The sequence below is a fragment of the Macaca nemestrina genome, chromosome 7 (assembly GCF_043159975.1).
Source record: "Macaca nemestrina isolate mMacNem1 chromosome 7, mMacNem.hap1, whole genome shotgun sequence".
Taxonomy (NCBI): Eukaryota; Metazoa; Chordata; class Mammalia; order Primates; family Cercopithecidae; genus Macaca; species Macaca nemestrina.
The window spans coordinates 11,717,623-11,743,945 of NC_092131.1; the positions used below are offsets into that span (position 1 = coordinate 11,717,623).

The 26,323-nt window shown below is 47.3% G+C and overlaps 1 protein-coding gene across 7 annotated transcripts in view; it reads right to left on the reverse strand.

Moving 5' to 3' along the window:
* Positions 1–341: 341 nt before the first annotated feature.
* Positions 342–26,323, reverse strand: part of C7H14orf132 (chromosome 7 C14orf132 homolog) — a 48,575-nt gene continuing 22,593 nt past the window's right edge. For 3 of the 7 annotated variants that reach the window (XM_071099644.1, XM_071099642.1, XM_011717073.3), the window contains one exon: positions 5,636–7,762. In XM_071099644.1, coding sequence (XP_070955745.1) covers positions 7,538–7,756 — 219 coding nt within the window. In that variant the 5' untranslated portion in view covers positions 7,757–7,762 and the 3' untranslated portion in view covers positions 5,636–7,537. Of the gene's footprint in view, positions 705–5,635; positions 7,763–12,826; positions 12,857–23,368; positions 23,433–26,323 lie in introns of those variants that run through there. The other 4 variants (XM_011717072.3, XM_071099643.1, XM_011717069.3 and 1 more) reach the window with 3 other exon arrangements.

The following is a 26,323-nucleotide window of genomic DNA, read 5'->3' on the forward strand; positions in this document are numbered from 1 at the left end:
TACTGGGCTGGTCATTCAGGTATCATTCACTCATTCACAGAATAGCGGGTGTTTGCTAGGAGCCAGGCACTATGCTGGGTGGTGGGGATAACGTGTTGAATAAGATAAACTTTGCTCTTAGATGACTCAGATAGTTGGGAAAATTGAATGTAGCTTTGCGATTCGATTTGCTACAGGTGTGATGATGGAGTGGGATCAGGAGGGGATAGGGAACAGGGGACCTGTCCTGCCCCAGTGGGGCAGGAAAAGCATCAGAATGAAGGTGACACTGGGGCTGAGCCTTTTAAAGCTGAGTAGATTGTCTACTTTACATAAAGCACAGATGAGAACCAGACACAGTGTTCATGTTTTCTTCTTTTCTCTCTTCAATTATCATCATAGAAAACGACAACAGCAACAATGCTAACAAAGTGAGAAGATTTCACAGATACATTTTTACATCTTTTAAGGTTAGATATTTTTAATCAAAAGAGCACATCGAAATCCTACATTAGGAAAGAGTCTTCACTGTAGAAAAGCGAGTGATCGCATGGTGAAACCAGGTGCTTGGGTAGCAAAGGTCCAAGAATAGTTAAAATACCTTTTATGAAGTCAATTGCTTACAAGTTGATCATGAAAACATCAGTAAGACACAGAAACATTTCCGATGCTCTCGGCACGAAGAACTGGTATCCGGAGAGCAGCAAGTTACAATAATAAGGTTTCTGCAAAAGATTAAATAGTATAAAGAATATTAGTATGCCTTCAACTGGCGGACATAGGACTGAGCACGTGGAAAAAGGTCAGAAATAAGATGCAGATTTGCTCAAAGGTTGCTACCCAGCACTCCCACGCCCATCCCATTCCTAAGCTCTTCCCCAAGCATGCGCCTCAGAGGCACTGGTGAGGGGCCAGGTCCCTGGAGATCCCAGAGACACAAAGTTAGGGGTGGGGAAAAATCCAGCCCCACACTCCCATCCACTTTGTAGGGTTTTCTGCCTTCAGTCTGGGGGTCCCCACAAATGCCCAAGATGGTGGAAACAGTCACATGGATTTCTAAGAGACCCATATGACATGCTGGGAGTTCCAGATCACTGTCCTCCACTGGCATTATTTGAACTCATGGCAGTGACCATGATCACTGCTGCTGCTCAGAAGAGCTTTGATTTATTCAATGACTCACAAATGGGGAAAAGTGGAAAGCACGCATCGTTTTGGAATCAGAGATAGGATGGTCCAGGGCAGGGTTCCCTGACCTCGGCACTGTTGGCATTTTGGGGCTGGGTAATTCTTATTTGTGGGGGGCTGCCCTGTGCATTGTAGGATGTTCGGTGGCATCCCTGCCCTCCACCCATGAGATGCCAGCAGCAGTCCCCACCAAGCTGTGAGAATCAAAAAGGTCTCCAGACATTGCTGATGGCCCCTAGCCCTTCCTTGAGAACGACCGGCCTCATGAAAGTCACCACTAAGTCTCCTAGTGAAAACTCGATAGTTAGGTGTCCTGGGCTCAAGACCCCTGTCTTCTGAGAAGCTCCACCTGGCAACACTCCCAAGCCTCTCAGAGACTCAGTTTCCTCAGGTTAAAAGGTTGGAAGCTCCCTTCTGCCAGCGTATAGAGCCCTTGTCAGGACCATCTGCACTGTTGGGACAATGCTTCGAACGGCAAACGCGGTAATGGTGTGGTTCTTTAAGAAACTGGCAGAAAGCAAGCCAGTGAGACAGATACAGGGGACACAGGGGTGTTGCTCAGCCACATGGACGGGGCTCGGTGTGGAGTGGGCTCTGGTTCTCCCAATAACCAAGGCCTGCAAATTCCCTGCAAATATGCTGTGCACAACTGTCAGGATTTATTTCCAAGGCAGAATGGGGCTCAAATCTCCTCTTGGGGAGGCAGGGAACCAGCTTGAAAAAGGATCCAGGAGCAGATGACGACCTTACCAGATGTCTGGATGGAGCCATCTGGGCAGGGGTGAGGCGGCCGCCACAGTCAGAAGACCAGCATCCGGAACCCCCCGGGGACCGCACCGCCTGTGCAGCCTCTCCAAGGACCAATGGCCACGTCATTCTCTGCTTTTATTTTCTATCTTGATAATAAACGCATGGCTTCTACAGTGACTCAGAACACACCACACACTTTTATTTCAAAATTTATGGAGTCAATTTTGTGTACTTTTTGGCTCTTCCATTCTGCTTCTGGCAGTAACTGTTTTCTCGCTCCAGGGAGTCTTTTATCGTCTTCAGTCATGATGGGTTGCATTGCTTTGTCCTTTGTCACTTTCCCTCCTCCTCAAAAAGAAACCCAGTAAATGCTCAAGGTCTGATCTCAGAGGGACGCACTGGGAATGTGTGGATGCTGTGATAATTCTGGTTATCCAGATTTTTCAGAGAGGTCCCTTTTCCTGTTTGGAAGTTGTGGACTCTGTCCCTCTGGGTTCTCAGCACTCAGTTCAACCACCGTCTCCTCCATCCCTCTCAGGGAGTGACCATGGTCAGGGGCCTGTGGAATGGGCCAGGGTGGGAGGGGCTGGGGCAGGTGAACATAGAACATTCAGGCTCTGACTGTTCCCTTTGGCTCCCTGAGCAGAGCTCCCTGGGCCTCCCTGTCACAGCAGCTCAGCCCAACCCTGGGACTTGCTCAGGGACAATCACTGGGCATCTGCCAGGATGAAGCAAAGGGGGCCGGTGGCAGCTGCAGTGAGTACAAGCCACCTCGGGGCTCGGGCAGGCAATCCTGGGCAAGCCCTTTGCTTCCCACTGAATGCACAACATGCTGGACCACCGATCCCGGACCCCTGGGCCAGGCGCCCAGACTCTTGTCAGCTCTCCACTAATTCTCCATGTGGCCTCAGCTGCTCTCCCCCCAAAATTAAAGGTCTCGATTAGATGCTCTGTAAAGCCTCTTATCACTGCGAGGTTCTGAAACTGATAAATCCATGTGCACTGCTGCCTGCCCCTTTCCTGGACTTACACTTGAACATGGCAATCTGGCTACAAGCTCTTCAGGACCAAACCTCAACCCCAGTCTCCAAGGCCCCATATCCAGAGATGGTCCATCCCAGGGGGATCACCCTGGTGGGCACGGATGCAGGTGCCTCTAGAGCTGACAGAACTGGGTCTGAATCACAGCTCCTTAGCTGTGAGCAATCGGCTCTGGCCTCAGTTTTCTCCACAGAAAAATGCGACAGTAATTAATGTGCATCTCTCTGCATCCTCATTCCTGCCCCCAGGGGCAATTTGAAAAGTAAATGAGACACAAATAGAGCAACAAAAAGATATGCAAAACTGACACCAGCAAGAATAATAACTGGTAATAATATTACTGCTAATAACAAAGGCAGATCACGCTTCTGAAGAAGGAAAGTGCCATTTGTCTTGCAGGGATCAGGCAGCAGCGCTGACAACAGACAGACTCCACCGAGCCTCTTCAGTCTCCAGGGACCCACTCCAGGATATGCCAGAGTGCTCTGGCCGGCCTCCAAGCCTTCCAGCTGAACTGGGGCTGGAAAAGCGTCTGCTGCCTTTCCAGCGAAGTGCTGCTGCCCCTCCTCCCAGCCTTTCTCCCTCAGATCCTGGGGGATCTGAAAGGAGAGAGAATCATTTCTCTCTTGGGGGTAGAGTGGAGCAGGGAGTCTTATTTGCTTCTTGACCTTGACTTCATGGCAAAGGGGAAGGACAGCATTGTCTTGGAGTAGGAAGAGCTGCGCCATCATCCTGCCTGCCTGGGTCCCTGGAGGCACAAGTCCTCTTAAGACAGGCCTAGCTACAGTAGTGTCTGGCCACTTCTCAAAGACTTCCAGTGGTGGCCGCTCACAACCTCACAAAGCAGCAAGTTGCTCTTTTTTTTTTTTTTTTTTTTTGAGACAGAGTCTCGTTCTGTTGCCCAGACTGGAGTGCAGTGGCACGATCTCAGCTCACTGCAGCCTCTGCCTCCTGGTTCAAACAATTCTCCTGTCTCAGCCTCCTGAGTAACTGGGATTACAGGCATATGCCACCATGTCTGGTTAATTTTTGTATATTTTTTTTTTTTTGTAGAGACGGGGTTTCACCATGTTGGCCAGGCTGATCTTGAACTCCTGTCCCTGCCCGCCTCGGCCTCCCAAAGTGTTGGGATTACAGGCATGAGCCACTGCGCCCAGCCTAAGTTGCTCTTTTGAATCACCTAATTGCTTGTAGAGGAGCAATGGAGGGGCACACAGAAGGGCAAGCACAGAGAACATTCCAGAAAATGCAGGACACTTTCTCTGAGGCACAGCTATTTAACAGGCAACCCCATCAAAGGAGAAGCCAGTACAGAGGTCCCAGCTAGAGACTGAACAAGGGGTGATCCCTCTCCCCTGTCACCTTGCAGAACAAGATGGTCCCAGGACTCTGACTCTGCACTCCTGGCTGCTGTGAGCCTCTTTCTATGTGTGGGTGCTTCTGTTGGGGTCCTGGGTGTTGGCCAGGGAGGGTCCCCTTTCTGCCTGCATCCCAAGAAAACCAGTCTCTGGGAACTTCACCAGAGACTTCCAAGGAGACTTGAGCTCAGTCTTAAAGAAGCGGGCATGCCTTCGGGACTGGTACCCCTGAAATCTGGGCAGAGAGAGAGCACTGGGCAGGAGGTTGAGCATATTCCACTCTGAGGGCGGTCAGGGACCTGTGGAAGCCAGAGCTGGCCCAGGCCACACCATGACGGGCATCTTGAGAAGCAGCCTCTGCAGATTCAGGGCCTGGTGTAAATGTGCCCTGGAGGTGTCATCCAGTCACAGAAGGCAGTACTGTGTGGCAGAAAGAGCCTGGCTTTAGAGCCCAACTTCCCAGGTTCAAATCCTAGCTTGTCACTTTCATGCTGTGTGACCTCAGGAAGGCGACTTCATTCCTCTGAGCCTCTGGTTCCTCATCTGTGCACTGGGGCGATGATGCTGTGTGGTGATTGTAAGGAGTTAGTGTGCATGCAAGTCTAGCAGCACCTGGACACATAATTCAAGCAGTGAGGACCGGCATCTTTCTCCCCTTTCCGAACTACTAAGACGGACCCCCGCTGAGGCAGGAGGGAGAGTGCAGCTCGCTCTGGCCGGAAATCCATCCTTTGCTCCTTAATCAGACACTAACGGGCGCATCTATCTTCATTGTTGTTTGAGAGATGGTGGTAAACAAAGTTGATAAAGAAACCATAGGAGACCAAGATGGAGCAACCCCAAGGAAGTCACTGTAATCTGCAATACAGAGTGGTCGAGGTCTCCAATGCCCTGGACCATCTACCGCTCTGATACTGAAAAGCGAGAGAAGCTTGAAAACTGAATTTAACTGACATTTATGTTAAGGGCTGGAGGCTGAGGGGCCTCCATAGGGAAAACTCCTGCAGCCGGAAGCGCCCAGTTCCTGGGATGCTGGAGTCCTCTTCAGGGCTAGAAGCCATCCTTTTCTCCTGCCATTGCCTTCTCCTCCCGTTGCCGCAGCAAACACAGAACCTCCTCTCTCGACTGCCATCTCCACGGGCCATTTGGAAGCCAGGCAGCTGCCTCCTGCATCTTTACAGGGGTCAGGCCCTCCTGGGGATGTGGGGCCAGAAGGGAAGATCTGAGCGTGTGAGGCAGAGTGACTCCATGAGGACATCACGCAACCCCGCCTTGGCTCTGGGCTTCTCGCCTTGGGTTTTCTCATGGAGACATCCATCTTTTAAAGATCTTGCTTATGGAGCAGACCTGGGGTTTGAGGGAGAGAGACTTGCTGGAGACACAGCCACCCACGCACGCCGTGGCTAACTCCCCAGCCCAGCCTCCACCCTGTCAGTGATTCCAGGAATTCCAGGCAGGTGGTCTGTGTCCCTTCTCCCTTAATGCCAAAGTCAGGTTCTTTGCACTCGTGACCTCCCCTTAAGCTGACGCACTGGCAGATGATAAACGGCGGCAGTGACGGATGTGATCAGTAGGAACTGGCAGCCATGAGCAGGCACTGTCTGGAGCCAAGCTAGGAATCCTATTACCATGGCGGCTTCCAGGGAAGAATGCTGCTTCTGGACACCTAAGATGTCCCTTTGCCTGTCGTCAAGAACGCTCATTTCTCCTGAGACCAGAGTGAAAAGTCCAGCTTTCTTGTAATTGTCCCTAAACCTACACGCGAGCTTCCTAACCAGCTTTTAAAGTTTCTCTACCACAGAGGGTGTTATTGACACAATTTTTCTCTCTTTTTTTTTTTTTTTTTTTTTGCAGTGTACAAAGTGAGGAGAAAGCCTCTCTGGGCCTAGAGGTGAGTGAGCCCCCTTCTGGGACCTTTCTCACTCTATCTGCACAGGGAGGCTGCCTTGGGAAGGTGTGGGGCTGGGGGTCGGTCCTGTGCAATAAGATTTCCTAAGGAAGAAAGAAAAGTGTGCCCTTCTTTCTGGTTTTTACTTGGAAGCTTCCTTGTTTGCCAGGACCCCAGATGCTGATTTTTGAGAATTTAAGGAAGTGGCTTGGGCAGAAGCACTTTCACGCTGCAGGAGAATGCATGGTATCCACACTGAGTGTAAAGGACGGGTGACTGAGCAGCCTGCCAATCTTGCATCCACCTTCAAGACGCCTGGACATTCTCCCCAGGGCAGCTTCTCGGCAACCTCCTCAGGGAAGTGCTTAGTTGGGGCAGAGAGAGCAGTGAGCTGAGCAGTGAGAGAGAGCAGTGAGCTGAAACAGAGAGGACACATCTTCCTGTCCCGACTCCTCCACGAATGTGCCTGGTGACCACAGGCAAATCACCCCCCTCTCTGACCCATGCATTGAATAATTCAGTGGACATGAATCTTGTTCATCTTTAAAATTCCACGATTCCTCAGAGAAGAAAGAGTATCCTCACGTGGGTGGCCTGAAGAGTCCACTGCCTGGCAGATCTAGCTGTTAAAGACATCCTCTCCCATCCTCTCCCCTCCTCTTCTTAAAAAGAAGAGAAAGTCCAGCCAGGAGATAAAAACCACTAACAACACTCCCAGAAACCCCACCCTATGACCAGTAACCTCCCATCCCTGGGTCTCCGGATGCACTTGGGTCTTGGAAGGGACCGGGTGTCTCGTGACAAAGGTGCCATTTCAAAGTCAAATTAGGAACATCCAATGGCCCTACTAGGTGGCCAAGGTACTGAATGTTAAACCAGAATTGGGTCGGGAACACTGAAGTCCTGAGGGTCGCTCCTGCCCCAGCACCCCACACCCTAGGTTCGATAAGTTTGCATAAAAACAAGACACACGAGTGATTATTTACCACCAGCAAGCGACCATCAAACTGTGCCTATGTTTTAAACCTAACTAGCTGTTCCATCTAGTCTCCTGTTCCTGGAATGTAGTTTCAAGGATCCCCAATCTGCCCTCTGAAGGCCTTGCCCCATCATGCCTCTAGGGGTGGGAGGCCCATACTTCCATGTCTTCTGACTCAGCTTGACCACAACGTGGGATATTTGAAATCAGGGCTGCTGGGGGGAAATTCCAGAAGGATGGCTGCTGCCTCTGGTCAAAACTCCTGGTTCTAGAACATGAGAGCAGCCAAAGGCCAACAGCAAGTCAGAGCTACGTGCCAAGCCTCACCCCATGGTGGTGGAGGGTGCGCCGTCCTCAGAAGGTGAAGGCGTACACCACACCCACCACCACGATGTTCCCCAGCGTGGCTATGATGGCAATCCATAGCAAGACGGCGTCGTTGGAGGACCGAGGAGGATCTTCCGGCTGGCCCTGGCCATTGGCAGCTGCGTGGACATTGGCAGAGGAGTTAAACAGGGAGTACTCGGTGCTGAAGTCCTCATTGGGCGAGTCCATGAAAGCTCCTCCCATCATGGGCAGCTGCAAAGAAGGAGAGAGAGAGACAATTATCCAGGGCCATGGGAGCTTGGGTAGATGTGCCCTCCGAAAGGGAAGTGGCCTGGCCAAACAGCCCCACATGAAGCTACAACTTCTACTGCACCTGCAAAACAGGGCTTTGCTTTCATGGTTTTATAATTGATGGTGCATATGGTAATCTATAAAAAATTAGTGTTCACAGCAGCCTGTTGAGGCAGACGTTGTCATGCCCACGCTACTATGAAAGCATCAAGGAACTCACCCAACAGCTAGCTGGTGACTCACTAGGACTCACAGCAACCCCTCCAGCCATTCCCCTCCCCCAATGCCAGGCTCCTCCATGACAATATGGGTTGTAAAATACCTTCATTCCTCTTCTAATTTTAAAAATAATATATGCTTAGCATAGAACACTAAGAAAACACAAAACAGGATAAAAAAACGAGAATCATGATCCCACCACATGATCACTGCTAACATTTTGATGGTTTTTATTTCCAATCTTTTTTCCTCTGTGTGTGTGTGTATGTGTGTGTGTGTGTATGTGAGAGAGAGAGAGAGAGAGAGAGAGAGAGAGAGAGGGTGAGCGAAAACACATTTAAATGTGTTTTTTAATCCATGTTTCAAAATGACCATCAAAATTCCATTTTAACAGTTGTGTATTATTCTATCACGAACATAAGCCAAAATGTAACCACTGCCCTAGAGTTGGAGATTTAGCAATTTCCACTTTTCCTATGAAAAATAATACACTGATCAACATCCTTGTACATCCTTTAGCATGTACATGCATCCTTGTACACACATTGTTATTTATTAGGGCAGACTCCCAGACACACAATTTCTGAGTCGATGAGTATGAACACTGTATACCTTCTGGTGGATAGGAACAAATACCCCAGAAGAGTGACTCTAATTCCCACCGCTTGCGCCGCACACCACTGCACACGGGACGCCAGAATGTTTGTATTCATGGATCAGAACTTCCCATCTCTGTTTTTAAAGGTTCTCTGCTGCTCAGACTTCAGGTGGGAGGTGAGGTGCTCCAAGGGAGGGGGTGATCCTGGACACAGCAGTGAAGAGGAGGTCCCTCCCTGCCCCAGTCCAGGAGGCCCACATCCAGGCTTCCCAGGCCCTCTCCAGAGGCAGAATGTGCATCTGCATTCCCGGGCTGGCACTGACACCTATTTGGCCCATAATCAATGTTTCTTTTGAAGGGAACCTGAGTGAATGAACACGACACAGTGATGCCTGCGTTGGATGCACAGTTACCAAGCACTGCATGAGACAGTATTCTGCGTGGAGCTCCTGCTATGGTCAGGGGCTGTGCTAGAGATATTAAAATACTCTCAATCATTCAACCATCCTGGCGGAGGCTACTACTGCAACCCCATTTTACAGATGGATAAGCAGAGGTCGAGGACATAGCACTAATCTGTGGTGGTGTCAGGGCTGAGCGCCAGGAGTGTCCGACTATGAGCCCAGGCACTCTCTGCTCCGCATGCAGCCCCATGGGCTTCAGGGTCAGGCTCCTGGAACATGAGAGGCACACGGGTGCCTGGGCAGCTGCTGCTCAGAAGCTCTCTGGCCTGCCTTGAGTCTCAGTGGCCTCTTCTTAAAGGATGACCATTACCAGGTCACCAGGTGGCCCTTGAGCGTCTGCTTCTGATGGGCTCCTGCCAGGAGGCACTCGGCACCTATATTCCTAACATGGTGCTGTCCTTGAGGGGATGGAGCAAGGCAGTTGTTGACCTTGACAGTGCAGTGACTAGAAGGGACTGTTATGGGGCTCAGGGCAGGCCAGGCGCAATTTCCGAGTGGGGGCTGCAGGTTACCATGCTGTGTTCACCCCTCGAGGGGTACATTTTTATATAAGTACTTCTTATATGTATAACATATTCTATTAATATATTTAAATTAAATATGATGACCAATGCAGACAAGAATATTACAATAGTTTTTTTAGGCTAAAAATACAATTTTAAGTGGAAATAAAAGAATTGCAGGTCAGATGGGGTGCGGGTGAATCAGACACATGCCAGCCTAATGGGCGGCTTCCCCTTCCCCAGGTGACATCATCAGTGCCTTTGCCCAGCCTGTCCACAACAGAAGGCCTCCCAGGCTAAGGTAAAGTCACCAACATTTGCTGGTGGCCTCTTGGAAAGCAGGCTCAGTGTGGGAAGCTGTGCTTTCTTCCTCTTGGGTGTGACAAGGGGGTTTGTTCTGCCCCCACATCCCCCCATGACCCCTGCCAGATTCCCCGGAATTAACCAGAGTTCCCGTCCCTTCCCACTCATTGCTTCTTGTCTCTCCTCCCTCACCAGGCCCATGCTGCTGGGTGTTTAGACAGATGGCTCCCTGGATTCCACGCATGGGATCTGATCCACTCTTCCACCCCATGGAGCTCTCTGGGCATATATCCCATCTCTCTCCTCTCTTTAGAGCAAATGTGAATGAGATGAGTATTTTCATCCAAATCACTGGGGAAAGAGGGAGGGAATCTGGACAGATCCTTTTGTAGGACTCCCGCCAACCGGGTCATCAGGTGGCCCTTGAGCACCTGCTTCCGATGAGCTCCTGCCAGGCGGCACACGGCACCTGTATTCCAAACACTCCTGCCAAACAGGTCAGGGTGATGCCCTCCAGCCTCTGCACCCCTCACTTCTCTGCCTCCCTGCAGGTATTTATTTAATACCTTTGCATGTCAGTTTCCTGTTGCTGCTGTGACTAATTACCACAAGCACAGTGGCTGAAAACAGCACTAATTTATCATACAGTTTCAGAGACCTCACTAGACTAAAATCGAAGCGTTGGCAGAGCTGCACTCCTTCTGGAGGCACTAGGGGACAATCTGTTTTCTCCTCTTTCCCAGCTTCTAGAGGCCGCCCACATTCCTGGGCTCATGACTGGGCTCATGGCCCCTTCCTCCATCTTCAAAGCCAGCAGTGTAGCATCTTCCAATCTCTCTCTCTCATCTTCCAATCTCTCTTTCTCATCTTCCAGCCTCACTCTTATAAGGGCCCTTGTGATGACACTGAGCTCCCCTGGCTAATCCAGGCCACTCCTACCATCTCAAAATCCTTAACTTAATCACACCTGCAAAGTCCCTTTGGCCATGAACGGTAACCCGTCCACAGGTTCTAGGGGTTAGGATGTGGACATCCTTGGTGGGGGCATCATTCTGCCGACCACACCCCGGACTTCTGTTCCAGAAAGGAGTCAGGATGGTGTGCATAACTGGATGTCCACTTCCCATTAGACAGAGAACTCTTGAAGGCAAGGATATGGTCTACTCATCACAAACTCCCTCAGCCCCATCCTTAACATACAAAAAAAGTGACAAGTAAAAGCATGCGGAATTAATGAATATGAAATCAGCAGGAGGGTTCCCCACAGGCGGTACTTCATAAACCCCAATCCTGGAGCTCCCAGACGTGGGACAGGCCTCATGGGGAGTCCCCTTTGCCCTGCACCTGTGGTGGGAGCTCAGAACTGCCAGAGAGGATGGTCAGTGTTGGATGGATTCTGCTGTCTCGGAGCGTGGGAAACGAGGGTGGGTTCTGGTGTCAGAAAGGCTCGGGGTGAATCCACATACAGTGGGGCTTGGGTGAGTGACTCACCGACTTGCCTCAATTTCCCTTCTGTAAATGATGAAGAGAATGCAGTCCAACCAGCGAGATTGTTGCAAGCAGTGAATAAGATCATGTATAAGAAAGCATGGCCCCAAACAGTTACACAACAATTACCAACCAGTATTCCTTCCCTCTGTCGTCCTTGTAGGAGAGTATTACATGCATCTCTTATCCAGCTGCTTAAGCTGAAGTGAGGAAATCAGGAACACGGCATTTCTAGTCATGTGCTTTTTGTGTGATCAATAACTAGATACTCATTTTTAGTTGTCAGCAGATGGCCGCCCGTGCCCCCACCGTATGCTGAGACAGGCGGCTGAGAGGTGCTCCAAAGCCGGTCAGCCCTGTTGCTCCATCCGTCTCAAGTTTGTTGGTTTTATTTTGTTTTGATATTTTTTTCTTTGTAAAACAGGTTCTAAATGGAAAGTGCTGAGTTAGACATAAAAACAACTTCAACCATCCTGGCTAACACAGTGAAACCCCACCTCTACTAAAAATACAAAAAATTAACCAGGCGTGGTGGTGGGCGCCTGTAGTCCCAGCTACTTTGGAGGCTGAGGCAGGAGAATGGCGTAAACCCAGGAGGCGGAACTTGCAGTGAGCTGAGATCGTGCCACTGCACTCCAGCCTGACTCCAGAGCGAGACTCTGTCTCAAAAAAATAAAAATAAAAATACAAAAATAACTTCAAACAGCAGAATTCCATGACTCGAAAACAAAAAGTCAGTCTCAATTCCAACATTTGGAAGTTACGAAAATTTGATGAGGATCTGGCTTGTGGTCAGCACAAGGGGTGTTGGCTGAGGTCATCCTGGAAGCAGGTGGTGAGAGAATGTCACTCTCAAAGCCTGCCCGACCAGCTCCAGTCTACTTTTAGCCACTTTTAAAGATGGCCTTTTGGTGGCACGCCACTGCTGGAAACGAGCAGCTGGGCTTTCTCACACCAGTGGGCAGGGGTGGCCACCGGCCTTCAGAGAATGGGACTCTTGGATGAGGTTTTGACTCAGATTTGGGGGGTGTGATCCTAACCTTAAACCCTAGAAAAGCTACTGTGCAGAAGAGAGAGTGGCTTAAGGGGGCAGAACTAGAAAACTAGTCTCCTGTTGCTGAGTTAGACGCTGGCAACCAGGACAACACGAGGTGACCTGGGGGGCGATGGTGGCCTTGATTCCCTATCGGAGGAGATGTTCATGTCAAGATTAAAAACAAACAAACAACAACAACAAACAAACATTTGTTGGCCGGGTGCGGTGACTCATGCCTGCAATCCCAGCACTTTGGGAGGCCAAGGTGGGAGGATTGCTTGAGGCTACGAGTTCAAGATCAGTCTGGCTAATGTAGTGAGACTCCATCTCTACAAAATATAAAAAAAATTAGCGGGGTGTGGTGGTGTACACTTATGGTCCCAGCTACTAGGGAGGTTGATGTGGGAGGATCACCTGAGCCCAGGACATCGTGGCTGTAGTGAGGTATGATGGCACCACTGCACTCCAGTCTGGGCACCAGCGAGACCCTGTCTCAAAAAAAGAAAAAGAAAACAGAAACACTTGTTGGCTTGTCGAAGAAAGAAGGCTGTATTTTTCTGCCTACACTTTTCAGAAGGCAGGGATCTTCCACAGTATCACAGTATCCCCAATGCCTAGACTAGAGCAGACACTCAAAAAATATTTGGTGAATGAATGAATCCTAGGACCATCAGTCAAGAATCCTGAGGGCATGTTAAGGTTTAGCCCCAGGGCCAACATTGCCTCCTGGTGTGATCTAGGCCCGCTTCTTAACCTCTCTGAGGCAGAGGGTTCTCAGTTAAAAACAGGGAAAATAATAAAGACAGCTCATAGAAGGGGGCTGCTGGGAGGTTCTTAACACTGGATGAAAAATGCTTTCTAGGGGAAAAAGGCAAGTCACAAAATAAATTCATTCTTGAAATCAAAAACATGCATGCATAATATTACCATGTACTATGCATGGATTTATACAAATGTTAGTAAAAGTACCAACGTGGATTGAGAAGCCAGACTTGCGATCGTGGCTGCCTCTGGGAAAGGGGAAGATGGAACAAAGGAGACCGATTTCATCTGCAGTCGTTTCTTATAAGGAAAGACAAGGCAGACATGATGAAATATTATAAATGGCCTATTCTGGTCAGTGGGTATATGAGTGTCTGCTATAGTTTGGTATTTTTGAACTTCCTAAAATTAAGAGCAGTGCTTCGAGCGTTGGAGTGCACCGCGCGTGATGGTTACAATCGATCGTGGCTGTGGGATTAAGCACTCTCTGAATTCAGAAGGGTGCCCCAGGCTCGGAGTCCCTGCCCTGCAGTGTTGGGGCACCATGTGGCATGTGGTGGCTGAGTGTGATGTGGGGTGTTCCAGGTGGTCCGGGCCATTGTGGACAATGGGATGACACCCCCCCAGGGGCCTCAGAGGGCCTTGCCTTCCCGACAGTCTCCATCCTGCTCCCAGAGCAGAGCTGCTCTAAGGAGTGGGGTGGCCTTTAGGTCTCCACCTGTTCCTGCTAAGGAGGTGACTGTTATATAAATCTCCCCTAAGCGCCACCTCTACAGAGAAAGGAATGGAAAATGCTTTCAGAAGGAAATCTTCAAAGCATGGTTATCAGAGGTGACCTTGGCAGGCCTTTCAGAGGACGGGTAAACACAAAACAACAGAAGTGTAATTGTGATGGCTTGTGATACGGGGGCCACCAGACCCTCCTCCCTTAGATGCAGTCTCAGTGCCCGGCTTGGCCTCGCCGGTCCTGTGGCATCCTGGCCCAGAACAGTTAGAATCTGATGCTCCTGGGCTGTGAATTTTAAAGTTAAATTTGTAGGGCGGTAAAGACAGCCATGTCCCCAGTGGGCTGTGCTGCTCCCATGCTGCTCTGGGTCTGGAGAGCCGAGATCTGGCCCTGCTCCAGCCCTGCCCTGTCTTGGAGCTTTACATACTAGGGAGCAGCTTGGATGGGGTGATATCTAAGGTCAGAAGTCCCTGCCCAATACTAAGAAGGCTGAAATCAGTTATAGACAGGCCTAAAGTGACAGCCTGTGTGGCAAATATTGCCACACAAAGCCTTCAATAAAATTCTCAAACAAAATGTAAGATGCCCAGTTAAATTTGAATTTCAAATAAACAACAACACAATTTTTAGCATAAGTATATCCCACATATTAGCATAAGTGTATCCCACATATTGCATGGCATATACTTATCCTAAATAATTATTTGTTGTTTATCTGACAATGAAATTTAGCTGTGCATCTTTTATTTGCTACATCTGACAACTCAATATGTGGCTAATCTAAAAAATAGCAGCAATTTCAGAATTTGTACAAGAGACCACGCCTTCAGTTTTGTCTCTTCAGAACACACCATCTGTGGCCCAGGCTCTCTGGAGGACCTAGCACATCAGAAAATTCCAGAGAAGCCTCCAGTTAGTGTACAAACATTATAAAGATAATTTCTCTCATCGCTAAATTCTCGCAGGCTCTCTGTGGTCTAAACATAAAGCCCGGATAGATTTGAATACCATCCATCCATCCTTTCGTCATTCATTCAACAAATACCGAAGGCCCACTGGCACCAGGAAGTGATAGACAGACATTAGGCACACCAAGGGTTACTCATGACCTCTGAAGGGCTCAACATTTTAAAAGAATATAGACTTAAACACACAGTCACAAAATAGTGTCGTGTGCACTTTCACAGAGAGAGGAAAAAGGCGATGGGATTTTGATGGGGTGAAGACATTTCGGCTAGAAAGAAGCAACACAGGCCGGGATTCTTTACAAGAGCTGCAGAATCAGGCATGAGACTGAGCTCCCGCGTGATTCCTTTTTAGCTGTATGATGAGGGCAAATGACTAACCATCCCATGCCTCAGCTTCCTTATCTGTAAAATGAAGATAAGAGCAGGAACCACCTCCTAAGGTGCTGTGGGGTGACAGAAACTCACAGCACCTGGCTGTGTGTGTTCCATGCTCGTGAGCTGTCATTGTAAGTTTCATCCTTGCCGTGTGGCCCCGTGACTTCCAAGGCAAAGAGCTGGACCTGCTGTCTCAGGCTCTCTCTAGAGTGGGGTCTCTTTTGATTTTCTCCATTTTCCACTTTTGGGTCTGGTTTACTTTATGTGGATTCCACTGGGAACGTAAGAGAAGAAATGAAAGGCGCATGGCGAGGTACACGCTGATCTCCTCATAATGTCCTCTGATGGGGAGGGCTGAAGCCCCACAGAGCAGGAGGGTCAGCAAAGGATGGAAAGGCGACTGAGTTTTCATTGCCCACTCATGGGCTTTTACAAATCAGCAGGAACTGCTGGGAGGCTGGGCTCTGAATGGCACAGTGGTCTCCTGACCTGGGACGGGCAGGACCGCAGGACTGTGAACAGGCAGTCAGGTCCTCCTGAAGGAATGGGTGGTACCTGAAGGGGCCCCAAGGGAGATGTAAGATCCTGGTGCCAGCCCAGTCTGCCTGCTGGACTAGGCCACTTCTATTGCTGGATCTGTTCCCTGTCTCAACACAAGAACTCCTGCCTGGGATCCACGGGACCATTATGAAACTAGGAGAATATGATAAAATGCTTGCAGTGCCGGCGCAGATAGAGTAAGCCCACTGCAGATTACAACTAAGAACCCCAGGCAGGCTCCAACAAGCAACGGCGAGGCCCCTGACAAGAAAGCCGCAGCAGCTGGCTCGGGGAGGGAAAATAAACCTGGAGAAAGACAGGTGTCATGAGCTTACTGGGGTTTTTGCCTTTTTTATCTCCGAGGATTGAGCACAAAAGCTCTAGAAGAAACCCCCTCTCTCTAGACAGAAGACTGAGAAGCCAGGCTCCTGTGAGCTGGCAGTTTGAGGGAAATCCCTGATTTTTGCTTGTTTTCTCTTTTTTATCTCCTGGCCCTGCCTCACAAGGCAGTGTCAGTTGCTGAGCTGTGTTGCCACGGTCGCGACAGCAGCAGTGACAGTGACCTAAACACAAGAGAAAACCTTCCCACCGGCCAGAGGAACCCGGGGAAGGGCCTCATGTTCTGAAGAGTGTGGGGGGCTCCCTTGATCTCTTCCATTTTCTCTCACTGCTTTGCCTACAGGGTGCCCCGGCGGTGCAGACCGGTGTAGCAGCACAGGAGGATGCAGCGGGCAGAAACACCGGCTTTGCAGCCAGAGGTTTAGACAGAAAGGCTCCTGGGAGCTAGACAGTGTCAGGGGAACCCAGAGGGAGGAAGTTGGAGAACGGAATGCCCTAAGTTTGTTGTGTGAACCTGTACGCATTTTGGGCTCACCCCAAACTGCATGCACAAAAGAGATTCAAAAGAGCACTGTAAAGGCTCTGATAACTACGGTGCAAACCCCTGCCATGTCGAGACTAACCCTTGAGGGGTGCACTTGCAAGACACACCCAAGCGACATGCAACCACTGCTTATAGAAGGTGACAGAGAATTTTCAGACCAGACCCAACCTGCTAAAACAAAGCAATGCTCTAAAACTTTTAACAAGACATAGTATACTAGTTTGCTCTGGCTGCCATACAAAGTACTGCAGACACTGGGTGGCTTAAACAACAGAGATTTACATCCTCACAGTCCTGGAGGTTGGATGTCCAAGATCGAGGCGTAGGTAGGGCTTGTTTATTCTGAGGCCTCTCTCCTTGGCTTGCAGGTGGCCGCCTTCTCCCTGTGTCTTCCCATGGTCTTCCCTCTGTGCATGTCTGTGTCCTAATTTCCCATTCTTATAAGGACTCCAATCATACTGAACTAGGGCATACCCTAGTGACCTCATTTTAACTTTTAAAGACCCTATCTCCAAATACACTCACGTCTAAGGTATTGGGAGTTAGGGCTTCAGCATGGGAATTGCAGGGTTGGGGGAGGGGGCAACAACCCATAGCCGCCAGCATCTCACAACATAATATTCAAAACACCCAGAATCCAATCCAAATTATCACACCTCAGCACTTCTCTCTTGGTATAGGAAGAAATAGGAAATCAACAAGGACACAGAAGACCTGAATGCCACCATCAACCAACAGGATCTAACTGAAGTGTATTGAACCTTCCACCTGATAACAGAATGCACATTCTTCTCATGGGCACGTGAAATAGTCACCAGGACAGATCATATCCTGGGTCACAAAGCAAACCTTCACAAGTTTAAAGGAATCAAAATCCTATGAAATATGTCCTCTGATCATAATGGAATTAAACTAGGAGTCAATAACAGAAAGATATTGGGGAAATCTCCCAAAACTTGGAAGCTAAACCACACACTTCTAAATAATCCATGGGTCAAGAGGGAAGTCTCAAGGGAAACTCGCAAATATTCTGAACTGAATAAAAGTGAAAATACAAGTTATCAGCATGCATTGATGCAACTAAAGCAGTGCTTAGAGAAAAAATTATAGTACTAATTGTTTATATGAGAAAAGAAGAAAGGTCTCAATTCAATAATCTAAACCAATCTTGTCCAACCCACAGCCTACGGGCTGCATGCAGCCTAGGACAGAATGTGGCCCAATACAAATCCATAAACTTTCTTAAAACATTACTAGATTTTCTTGCGTTTTTTTTTTTTCTTTCTCATCAGCTATCACTAGTGCATCAGCTATCACTAGTGTTAGTGTATTTTATGTGTGGACCAAGGCAATTCTTCTTCCAATGTGGCCCAGAGAAGCCAAAATGTTGGACACCCCCGATCTAAACTATACCTTAAGAAATTAGGACGAGGGGAAAGTTGAATTAAACCCAAAGCATACAGAAGGCAGGCAACAATAGAGATAAGAACAAAACTCAATAAAATTGAAAACAGAAACAATAGAGAAAAATCAATGACTCTACAAACAGGTTCTTTTAAAAGATCTATAACAATGATAAATACCTCTCGCCAGGCTGAACAAGAAGGGAGAACACACAAATTATCGATATCAGAAATGGAAAAGGGATATTGCCACAGACATTACTGACAGCAAAAGGACAGACAATAAGGAATTACTGAGATGATTAAAAACAACTACATACCCATAGGTTTGACAATGTAGGTGAGATGAACCAATTCCTTAAAAAACACAAACTACCAAAACTTACTCAAGGAAAAAAGATAAACCACACAGTCCTTTTAGCTATTAAATAAATTAAAATTTTAGTTTAAAATCTCCTGGGAAAAATCATCAAATGATTTTATTGAATAATTTACCAAAAATATGAAGAAGAAAAATACCAGTTGTAGACATTCTGTTCCAAAAAATAAGAGGAGGGAACATTTACCAACTCATTTTATGGAACACTTCCCAAATCGTCTTAATGAGGCAGCATTACTCTGCTAACAAAATCAAAGACATTACAAAAGCAGAAAACTGTGGATCAATATCTCAATTGAACACAGACAAAAAGCAGTCGACGAGATATTGGCAAATTAAATCCAGCAATATATAAACGAGATAATGCAAAGCATTCAAATATTCAGCATTCAAAAAAGATCAATCCATATAATTTATGCCACACTGACAGAACTACGAAGAAACAAAACAGTCATATCAGTAGATGCAGAAAAAACATTTGACAAAAGTAAACATCCACTCATGATTTAAAACCCTTAGTAAAATAGAAATAGAAGGGAACTTCCTGGATCTGACAAAGAACATCTAGAAAACAAAACCAAACAACCTATAGCTAACATCATACCTAATGGTGAAAGAGTGAAAGCTTCCTTCTACGATCTAGGGAATACGAGAGGACGTCTACCCTCACCACTCCCATTCAAAATCACACTGAAAGTTTTTGCTAGTACAATAAAGCAAGAAAAAGAAATAAAAGTCATATATACATAGATGCCTTATATATAAAGAAGACATAAAACTGTCTCTAATTGCAGAAGACATGATTGTCTATACAGAAAATCTCAAGGAATTTCCAAAACATCATATAACTAATAACTGAATTTTGAAAGGTCATAGAACACAAGGTCAATATTAAAAGATCAATTGTATTTCCACACTCAAGCAACAAACAATATGAACTTTAGCCAAAAAGCACTATTTACAACACCACCAAAAAATAAAATATTTAGCCTAGATCTAACAAATACGTGCAGGATCCGAATGCTTCATGAAAGCAGCATACTGATGAAACAGCAAAGAAGATCTAAATAAATGGAGAGAAATACTATGGTCATGAAATCAAAGACTCCATATTGTTAAGATGTGAATTCTCCTCAAATTGATGTAGAACCTCAATGCCATCCCAATGAAGATCCCAGCAGGAATGTTTGTTGATGCCAACAAGCTGATTCAAACATTTATTTGCAAAGGCAAAGGACTAAGCATAATCAAAACAATTTTGAGAAAGAAAACAAATTTGGTGAGCTCATGCTACCGTATTTCAAGACTTATAATAAAGCTACAGTTATCAAGACAGTGTAGTGTTAGCAAAAGGATGGATACATACATTAAATAGAAGCTCCAGAAATGAGATGCACATAATATGGCCAATTAATTTTTGAAAAAATTGCAAAGGCAATTCAATGGAAAAAGGATAGTCTTTTCAACAAATGATACTGGAACAAGTGGACATCAATATGCAACAATATATAGAGAGATAGATATGTGAACTTGGAACCCAATCTTGTACACAAAAATTACAAAACAGCTGCAGCAATAAACAAAACTCATGCCTCATACCAAAAACTCAAAATGAATCTTAGACCTAAATGAAATCATAAAACTATAACACCTTTAGGAAAATAAGTAAGAGAAAAATGCCTGTAACCTTGTGTTAGGCAGAGTTATTAGCTCCAACATCAAAAGCAAAATCCATACAAGAAAACACTGCAAACTGGATCTTATTAAAATTATAAAAGTTTTCTCCATGAAAAACACCATCAAGAGAATGAAAAGACAAGCCACAGGCTGGAAGAAAATATTTACAAATCATCTATCTGACAAAAAAAACCTTGTAAGTAGAAATATATAAAGAACACTGAAACCAGTGTCCCCACATGTGTCCATGTGTTTTCATCGTTCGGCTCCCACTTATAAGTGAGAACATTCAGTGCCTGGTTTTCTGTTTCTGTGTTAGTTTGCTGAGGATAACAGCTTCCAGCTCCAACCTTGTTCCTGCAAAGGACACGATCTCATTCCTTTTTATGCCTGTGTAGTATTCCATGGCATATATGTACCACATTTTCTTTGTCTAGTCTATCATCAATGGGCATTTGGATTGATTGCATGTCTTTGCTATTGTGAATAGTGCTGCAATGAACATATGCATGCATGTATCTTTACAATAGAATAATTTATTATATATTCCTTTGGGTATAGCCCCAACAATGGGATTGCTGGGTTGAATGGTATTTCTGCTTCTAGATCTTTGAGGAAGTGCCACACTGTCTTCCACAATGGTTGAGCTAATTTACACTCCCACCAACAGTATAAAAACATTATTTTTCTTTACAAACTTCCCAGCATCTGTTGTTTCTTGACTTTTTAATAATCACCGTTCTGACTGGTGTGAGATGGTATCTCATTGTGGTTTTTATTTGCATTTCTCTAATGATCAGTGATGTTGAATTTTTTTTCATAGGTTTCTTGGCCACATGAATGTCTTCTTTTGAGAAGTACCTGTTCATGTCCTTTGCCCACTTTTTAATGGGGTTGGAAAACAACCCACTTTTAAAAACAGGTAAAAGATCTGAACAGCTAAATAGGAAATATATCCCTGAACAAGAGATACATACACAGAGGGCAAATAAACACTTGAAAAGGTGCTCATCATCATTAATTAGGGAAATGTAAATTAAAACTACCATGAGATAACACTACACATCTACCACAATGGCTAAACTTAAAAAAAAAAACCAAAAAACCCTCGTGTTACTAATTTCTGATGAGAAAGTAGGGCAACCGGAACTCTTGTACCTTGCTATGGGAAGCAATTACGCAGCCATTTAAAGAAAACAGTTAAGCCAGTTCTTACAAAGTTAAACATATGTTTATCATATGACCCAGAAATCCCACTTCTACGTATTTACCCAAGAGGAATAAAAACTGATGTTCACCAAAAACCTGTGTGCAAATGTTTACAATAGCTTTATTCATAACTGCCCCACACTGGAAACAATGCAAGTGTCTTTCAACTGGTAAATGGGTGAACTGTCTACATTCACCCAATAGAATTCCACTCGACAATAAAAATGAAGAAGTTATTGATGTCCACAATGACATGGGTGAATCTCAAATGCATTAGGTTACCTGAATGAAGCTATATGGGAAAAGCCATTTAGATGGTATCCTGGATGATGCAAAAAACAATGGGGTGGACAACAGCAGAGACAAGGGTGTGTGCAGTAGGGGGTGGTTGGCTGCAAGAGACAGCAGGAGGAGACATTTTGGGGCGATAGAAAGTTCTAAATTTTGATTGTGGTCATGGTCACAGGGTTCTGTGCATCTGTTACCAGTTAGAGAACCATATCATCCCCTCCACCAAAACAATCTTCTGGTATGCATATTAGCAAGTAAATCAAAAGCACACCTGGGAAGGAGACTGCGGCATTTGCTCTTAGCCAGGCGCTGTGGCAAGCCCAGCGTTCGCCATTCCATGCAGTCCTCAGGGCCCCTGGGAGGTGGTGGTGGCCTTCCAACTGCACAGTCTCTCAGCTGAGGCCCCAGCGCCCAGGGTCAGTCTGGACCCCAAACCACATCTGCCTCCATGTCCCAAGCTCTTTCTACAGCGCCAAGATTTTACTGCATGTATGACAAAGGTGCTTGGCAAATCGAGACTCAGTGGACCTCGGCCCACAGCCGAGATCACTGTGGTGTTTCGACAGGCCTGCAGAGGGCCTGCAGAACATGTGACAGCTTTCCTGAGGAAGTGCTCAGAAGGAAGTCTCCAGCAGCGTGGCACGGCTCCCCAGGTCCCAGGCCTTTCCATTCACATCTCCCACCTTAACCCTGATGTCCATTCCGACCTGGGGGCTCTCTTGAGCCCTGCATGATCAGTGTGGAGTCTGAGTCAGAGGCAACTGCAAAGAGAGCTTCTCCCTTCACACCAGGTCTCCCTTCACCTCTCTGTGAGGCCACATTCACATGGCTCTCCCAGGCATGCCCTGGAGCTGAGGCTCAAGGTGGTTGATTTCAGCAAAAGTCCTTTGTGATGAAGGCCCAGGGCTGGACAGGCACAAGGAGACGTCCACCAGCCCTGGCAGAGCACCCTGTGTGCCCCACCTCCCTGCAGCTCTCCACACTCCCCATGGGGCTGGTCTCCTGCTGAGACATCTGGGGCTCTCACTCACCACAAACCAGGGCCCAGCTTCCCAAGGTTGAGTGGCACCATCCCTCAGGGTGGCAACAGGCTGGGTCCACAGGCTGCCACCTGAACCCCTTCAGGAGAGAGGGCTGGGACTATGGCAAGCTGGTCAAAGACTGGGGATCCCCAGGGAGAAGTGTGTGTGTTCATGGCTTAATTGGGGTGACGGTAGTAGCAATGATGGCAATCAGAACACTTGAGTTTATGCCACCAAATCCAGGGAAGGTAGAGAAGAGACAGGGGCTTGCTTGCATTTCACTATAGGAGAAAGACAGCTGGTGATGAAGCCCTGAAGGGAGACATGGGCCACAGAGGGAGAGTGAAAAGACTGTGTCCCCACCCAAATCTCATCTTGAATCGTAGCTCCCCAAATCCCCATGTGTTGTGGAAGGGACCTGGTGGGAGGTAATCGGATTACTGGGAAAGTTACCCCCATGCTGCTGTTCTCGTGATAGTGAGTGAGTTCTCACACAATCTGATGGCTTTATAAAGGGGCTTTCCCTCTTTTGCTCAGCACTTCTCCTTCTCGCCATCATGTGAAGAAAAATGTGTTTGCTTCCCCTTCCGCCATGACTGTAAGTTTCCTGAGGCCTCCCCAGCCATGTGGAACTATGAGTCAATTAAATCTCTTTCCTTTATAAATTATCCAGTCTCAGGTATGTCTTTATTAGCATCATGATAATGGACTAATACAAACCTCATTGGATGTTGCTTCCCCTTCTCAGCACATCACCGAAGGCTCAGAGTGAGCTCAGCTGTCTCTGCAAATGGCAGACAATGATCAATGACCTTCACAGTGCGGCAGTCATTAACTCACAGTGGTTTAGCTGCCTTTCAGAGACCCTACCACCCTAGGGATGAAGAAACTAAGGTGATATGGGTGCACCCCATGAGGATGCAGGGCATGCAGCTACTCCCCTGCACACCTTCCATCGGAATCTTCAGAACTGCCAGTGACTCTGGTGGGGTAATTTCTATCCATGCCTTTAACAAAAGGGGATGCAGAAACTGCCCCTAGAAAGGGTTAAGTGATTTGCCCAAGGTTAGTCCCTCAGCTAGCAAGGAGTAGAAGGGGTCAGTGCAGTGTGTGTGTGTGTGTGTGTGTGTGAGAGAGAGAGAGACAGAGAGAGAGAGAGAGAGAGAGAGAGACTCATGTACACTGGTGAATGAACCTTTGCAATCCAGTTCAAATCAGAATCTGGGTTTCCTGGGACATGCCTCAAGTATCTCCTCCTCCCTGAGGACTTGCATTTCTACAAACCTGACTTCAGTTTTATCTGTCGTGGGCTTCCTCAAGGAGAGAGAAAAGGAGAGATCTTTAGATGGTGCAGAAGAAGAATGAGGCAGCGATAGGTAACCGGCTCCAGAAAAGGCAGGCTAGGCTGAGGTCAGCTCCAGTGATCCAAGGGAAGGATGGCTACCTGGCTCATGACACACTGAGGTAGGCAATCAATTATTTAAAAAGTAAACAACCAGGTAAAGAACGTAGGACTCTAGGCACCTAGACTTAATTACCAAGGAAAAGGGACAATTCCAAGGGGCACAACTTGAGTGCCCTCCACAGTGGAAAACCCTCATTTGTCCACAGAGTTCCTACCTCACAGGCTCTTGGTTTAGCCCTGGCTACAAGTGGAGGTGAGGTCTGGGGGTGCATTTCAGTAAATCTGCCTGGCTTAGTACAAAAGTCAACCCCTCTTCCTGGGGCAGGGCTCTCCGCTGTGGAATATTAAGTGGAAGCAGGACAACAGCATGCTCTGTGAATCTCCTCCCAGGGGTCTTTGGAAGGCCCTGGAAGAAATGCTAACGAGCACAGGTTTGAAGACTTCTCCTTAGTGAGATGTCTGTGCCAAGAGCATCAAAATAAACTTCCAGGCTGTAAAAATAAAGGTTGATTGGTGTTTGCTGGGAAGAAGGGATCTCAAAGTAGAAAGCCATCCTCTCTAAAATAATACATATTGAGGTCCTTTAAAACTTAATAAAAAAGCAGGATTTTGTGGCGTGCAATTCCACATCATCAAGGCCCTCAACACCATTACATGAGTAACTCATGGAGGTCCCTGGTCAGATGTCAGCCTCTGAGTCCTGGGCCCTTGAAGCCAGTGCAGGAGGCTGAAGCCTTCGAAAGCTGCCTGTCTGCCCAGGATGACTGTGCCAGCTCCAGACTGGGCTGCCTGTTGTACAGCTTCATGCACACCCCGTGCCTGCCCTGGCTAATCATGGTGTGTCTCACAGTGAGGTGGAGGTGGTGTCTTCCCACCACACAGGTATTATAACTGAGACTTTGACAGTTTAAATATTTCCAGAGAACCAGAAACTAAATTCAAACTGCCCGAGTATCATGGTATACTCTGCAATATTCCAGGATTATAGAAATCAATAGTCTCTATCAAACCTGTATTAGACCAGGTTCTCCAGAGAAACAGAACCAATATGTATATATATGAACAGAAACAGAACTAATAACATATATATACACACACACACATACATACATATATGAAGAGATTATGAGGAATTGGCTTATGCAATTATGGAGACTGAGAAACCCCACCATCTGTCACCAGCAAGTTGGAGACCCAGGGAAGCTGGTGGCATAATTCAGTCTTAAGTCCAAAGGCCTGAGAACCAGTGGAGCTAGGGTGGTAAAACCCAGTCCAAGAGCAGACCAATGTCTCAGCTGAAGCAGGCAGGCAGGAGACAAAAGGGGCAAATTCCTCTTTCCTTCTCCCTCAGTGGACTGGTTGATGCCACCCACATTGGGGAGGATCATCTGCTTTACTGGGTCCACGGATTCAAACGCTAACCTCAGCCAGAAACACTGTCATGGACACACTCAATCTGGGCATCCCAGGGTGCAGCCAAGTTGACACCTTAAATAAACCATCACAGTCCCCTGGTGCTCAGCACAGTGCCTGGAGCACAGCACGTGCTAAAGGTGACAAGAGCTAATGGGCAGAATTTTCACAGAAGCCAGGTACATAGGCTTTTGCTGATGAATGTGGCCAAGCTTTTCTCCCGGGGGTACTAAGCGGCTGCTGCTCTCTATGTGGTCCGTGTGCTCATCCTGATGGAGGTGGAAATAGAGAGCTCCAAAGAGTCCCTGCTTTGGTCACATCTGGAAGTGAGAAATTCTTTTCTACTCCCTGTAGAGGTTATCAGTAGGTGGGGTCTGCCTCTTTCTACAGACAGGGGGCTGAAGGCTGGAATCAGTGCCCACGCATCTACAGTGAGTGCCTGCTGGACGGGGCACGGAGCACCCCGCCTAAGATCACTCACATCACACACCTGGGAATGGCGTCCAGGCCTCCTCCGATCCCCAAATCCCAAAGGCTTTCTCGTTAACTTGCCCAGCCCTGCAACACGTTGGGGTGACATCCTGCAGAGAATTGGCCTCCAAATCTGGCTGTTTTGCTGAAAAAACATAATCTGCCCTTTCATTAAGCTTTCCAATGCACAGGGAGCTACCAAGCTTTTCTGTGCTGCTCGCCCATGCAGGCTGCAGTTAAGGGCAAGATTTGCTACTGGATATCAGTACTTGCCACTCTCCTTGGCTAATGTTTCCATGCTGGAGAGTCTTCAATTTACAATCAGGTGGATGAAATAAAAATGAAAGCTAATATTTATTGAGAGCCTGCTCTATGCCCGGTATGGG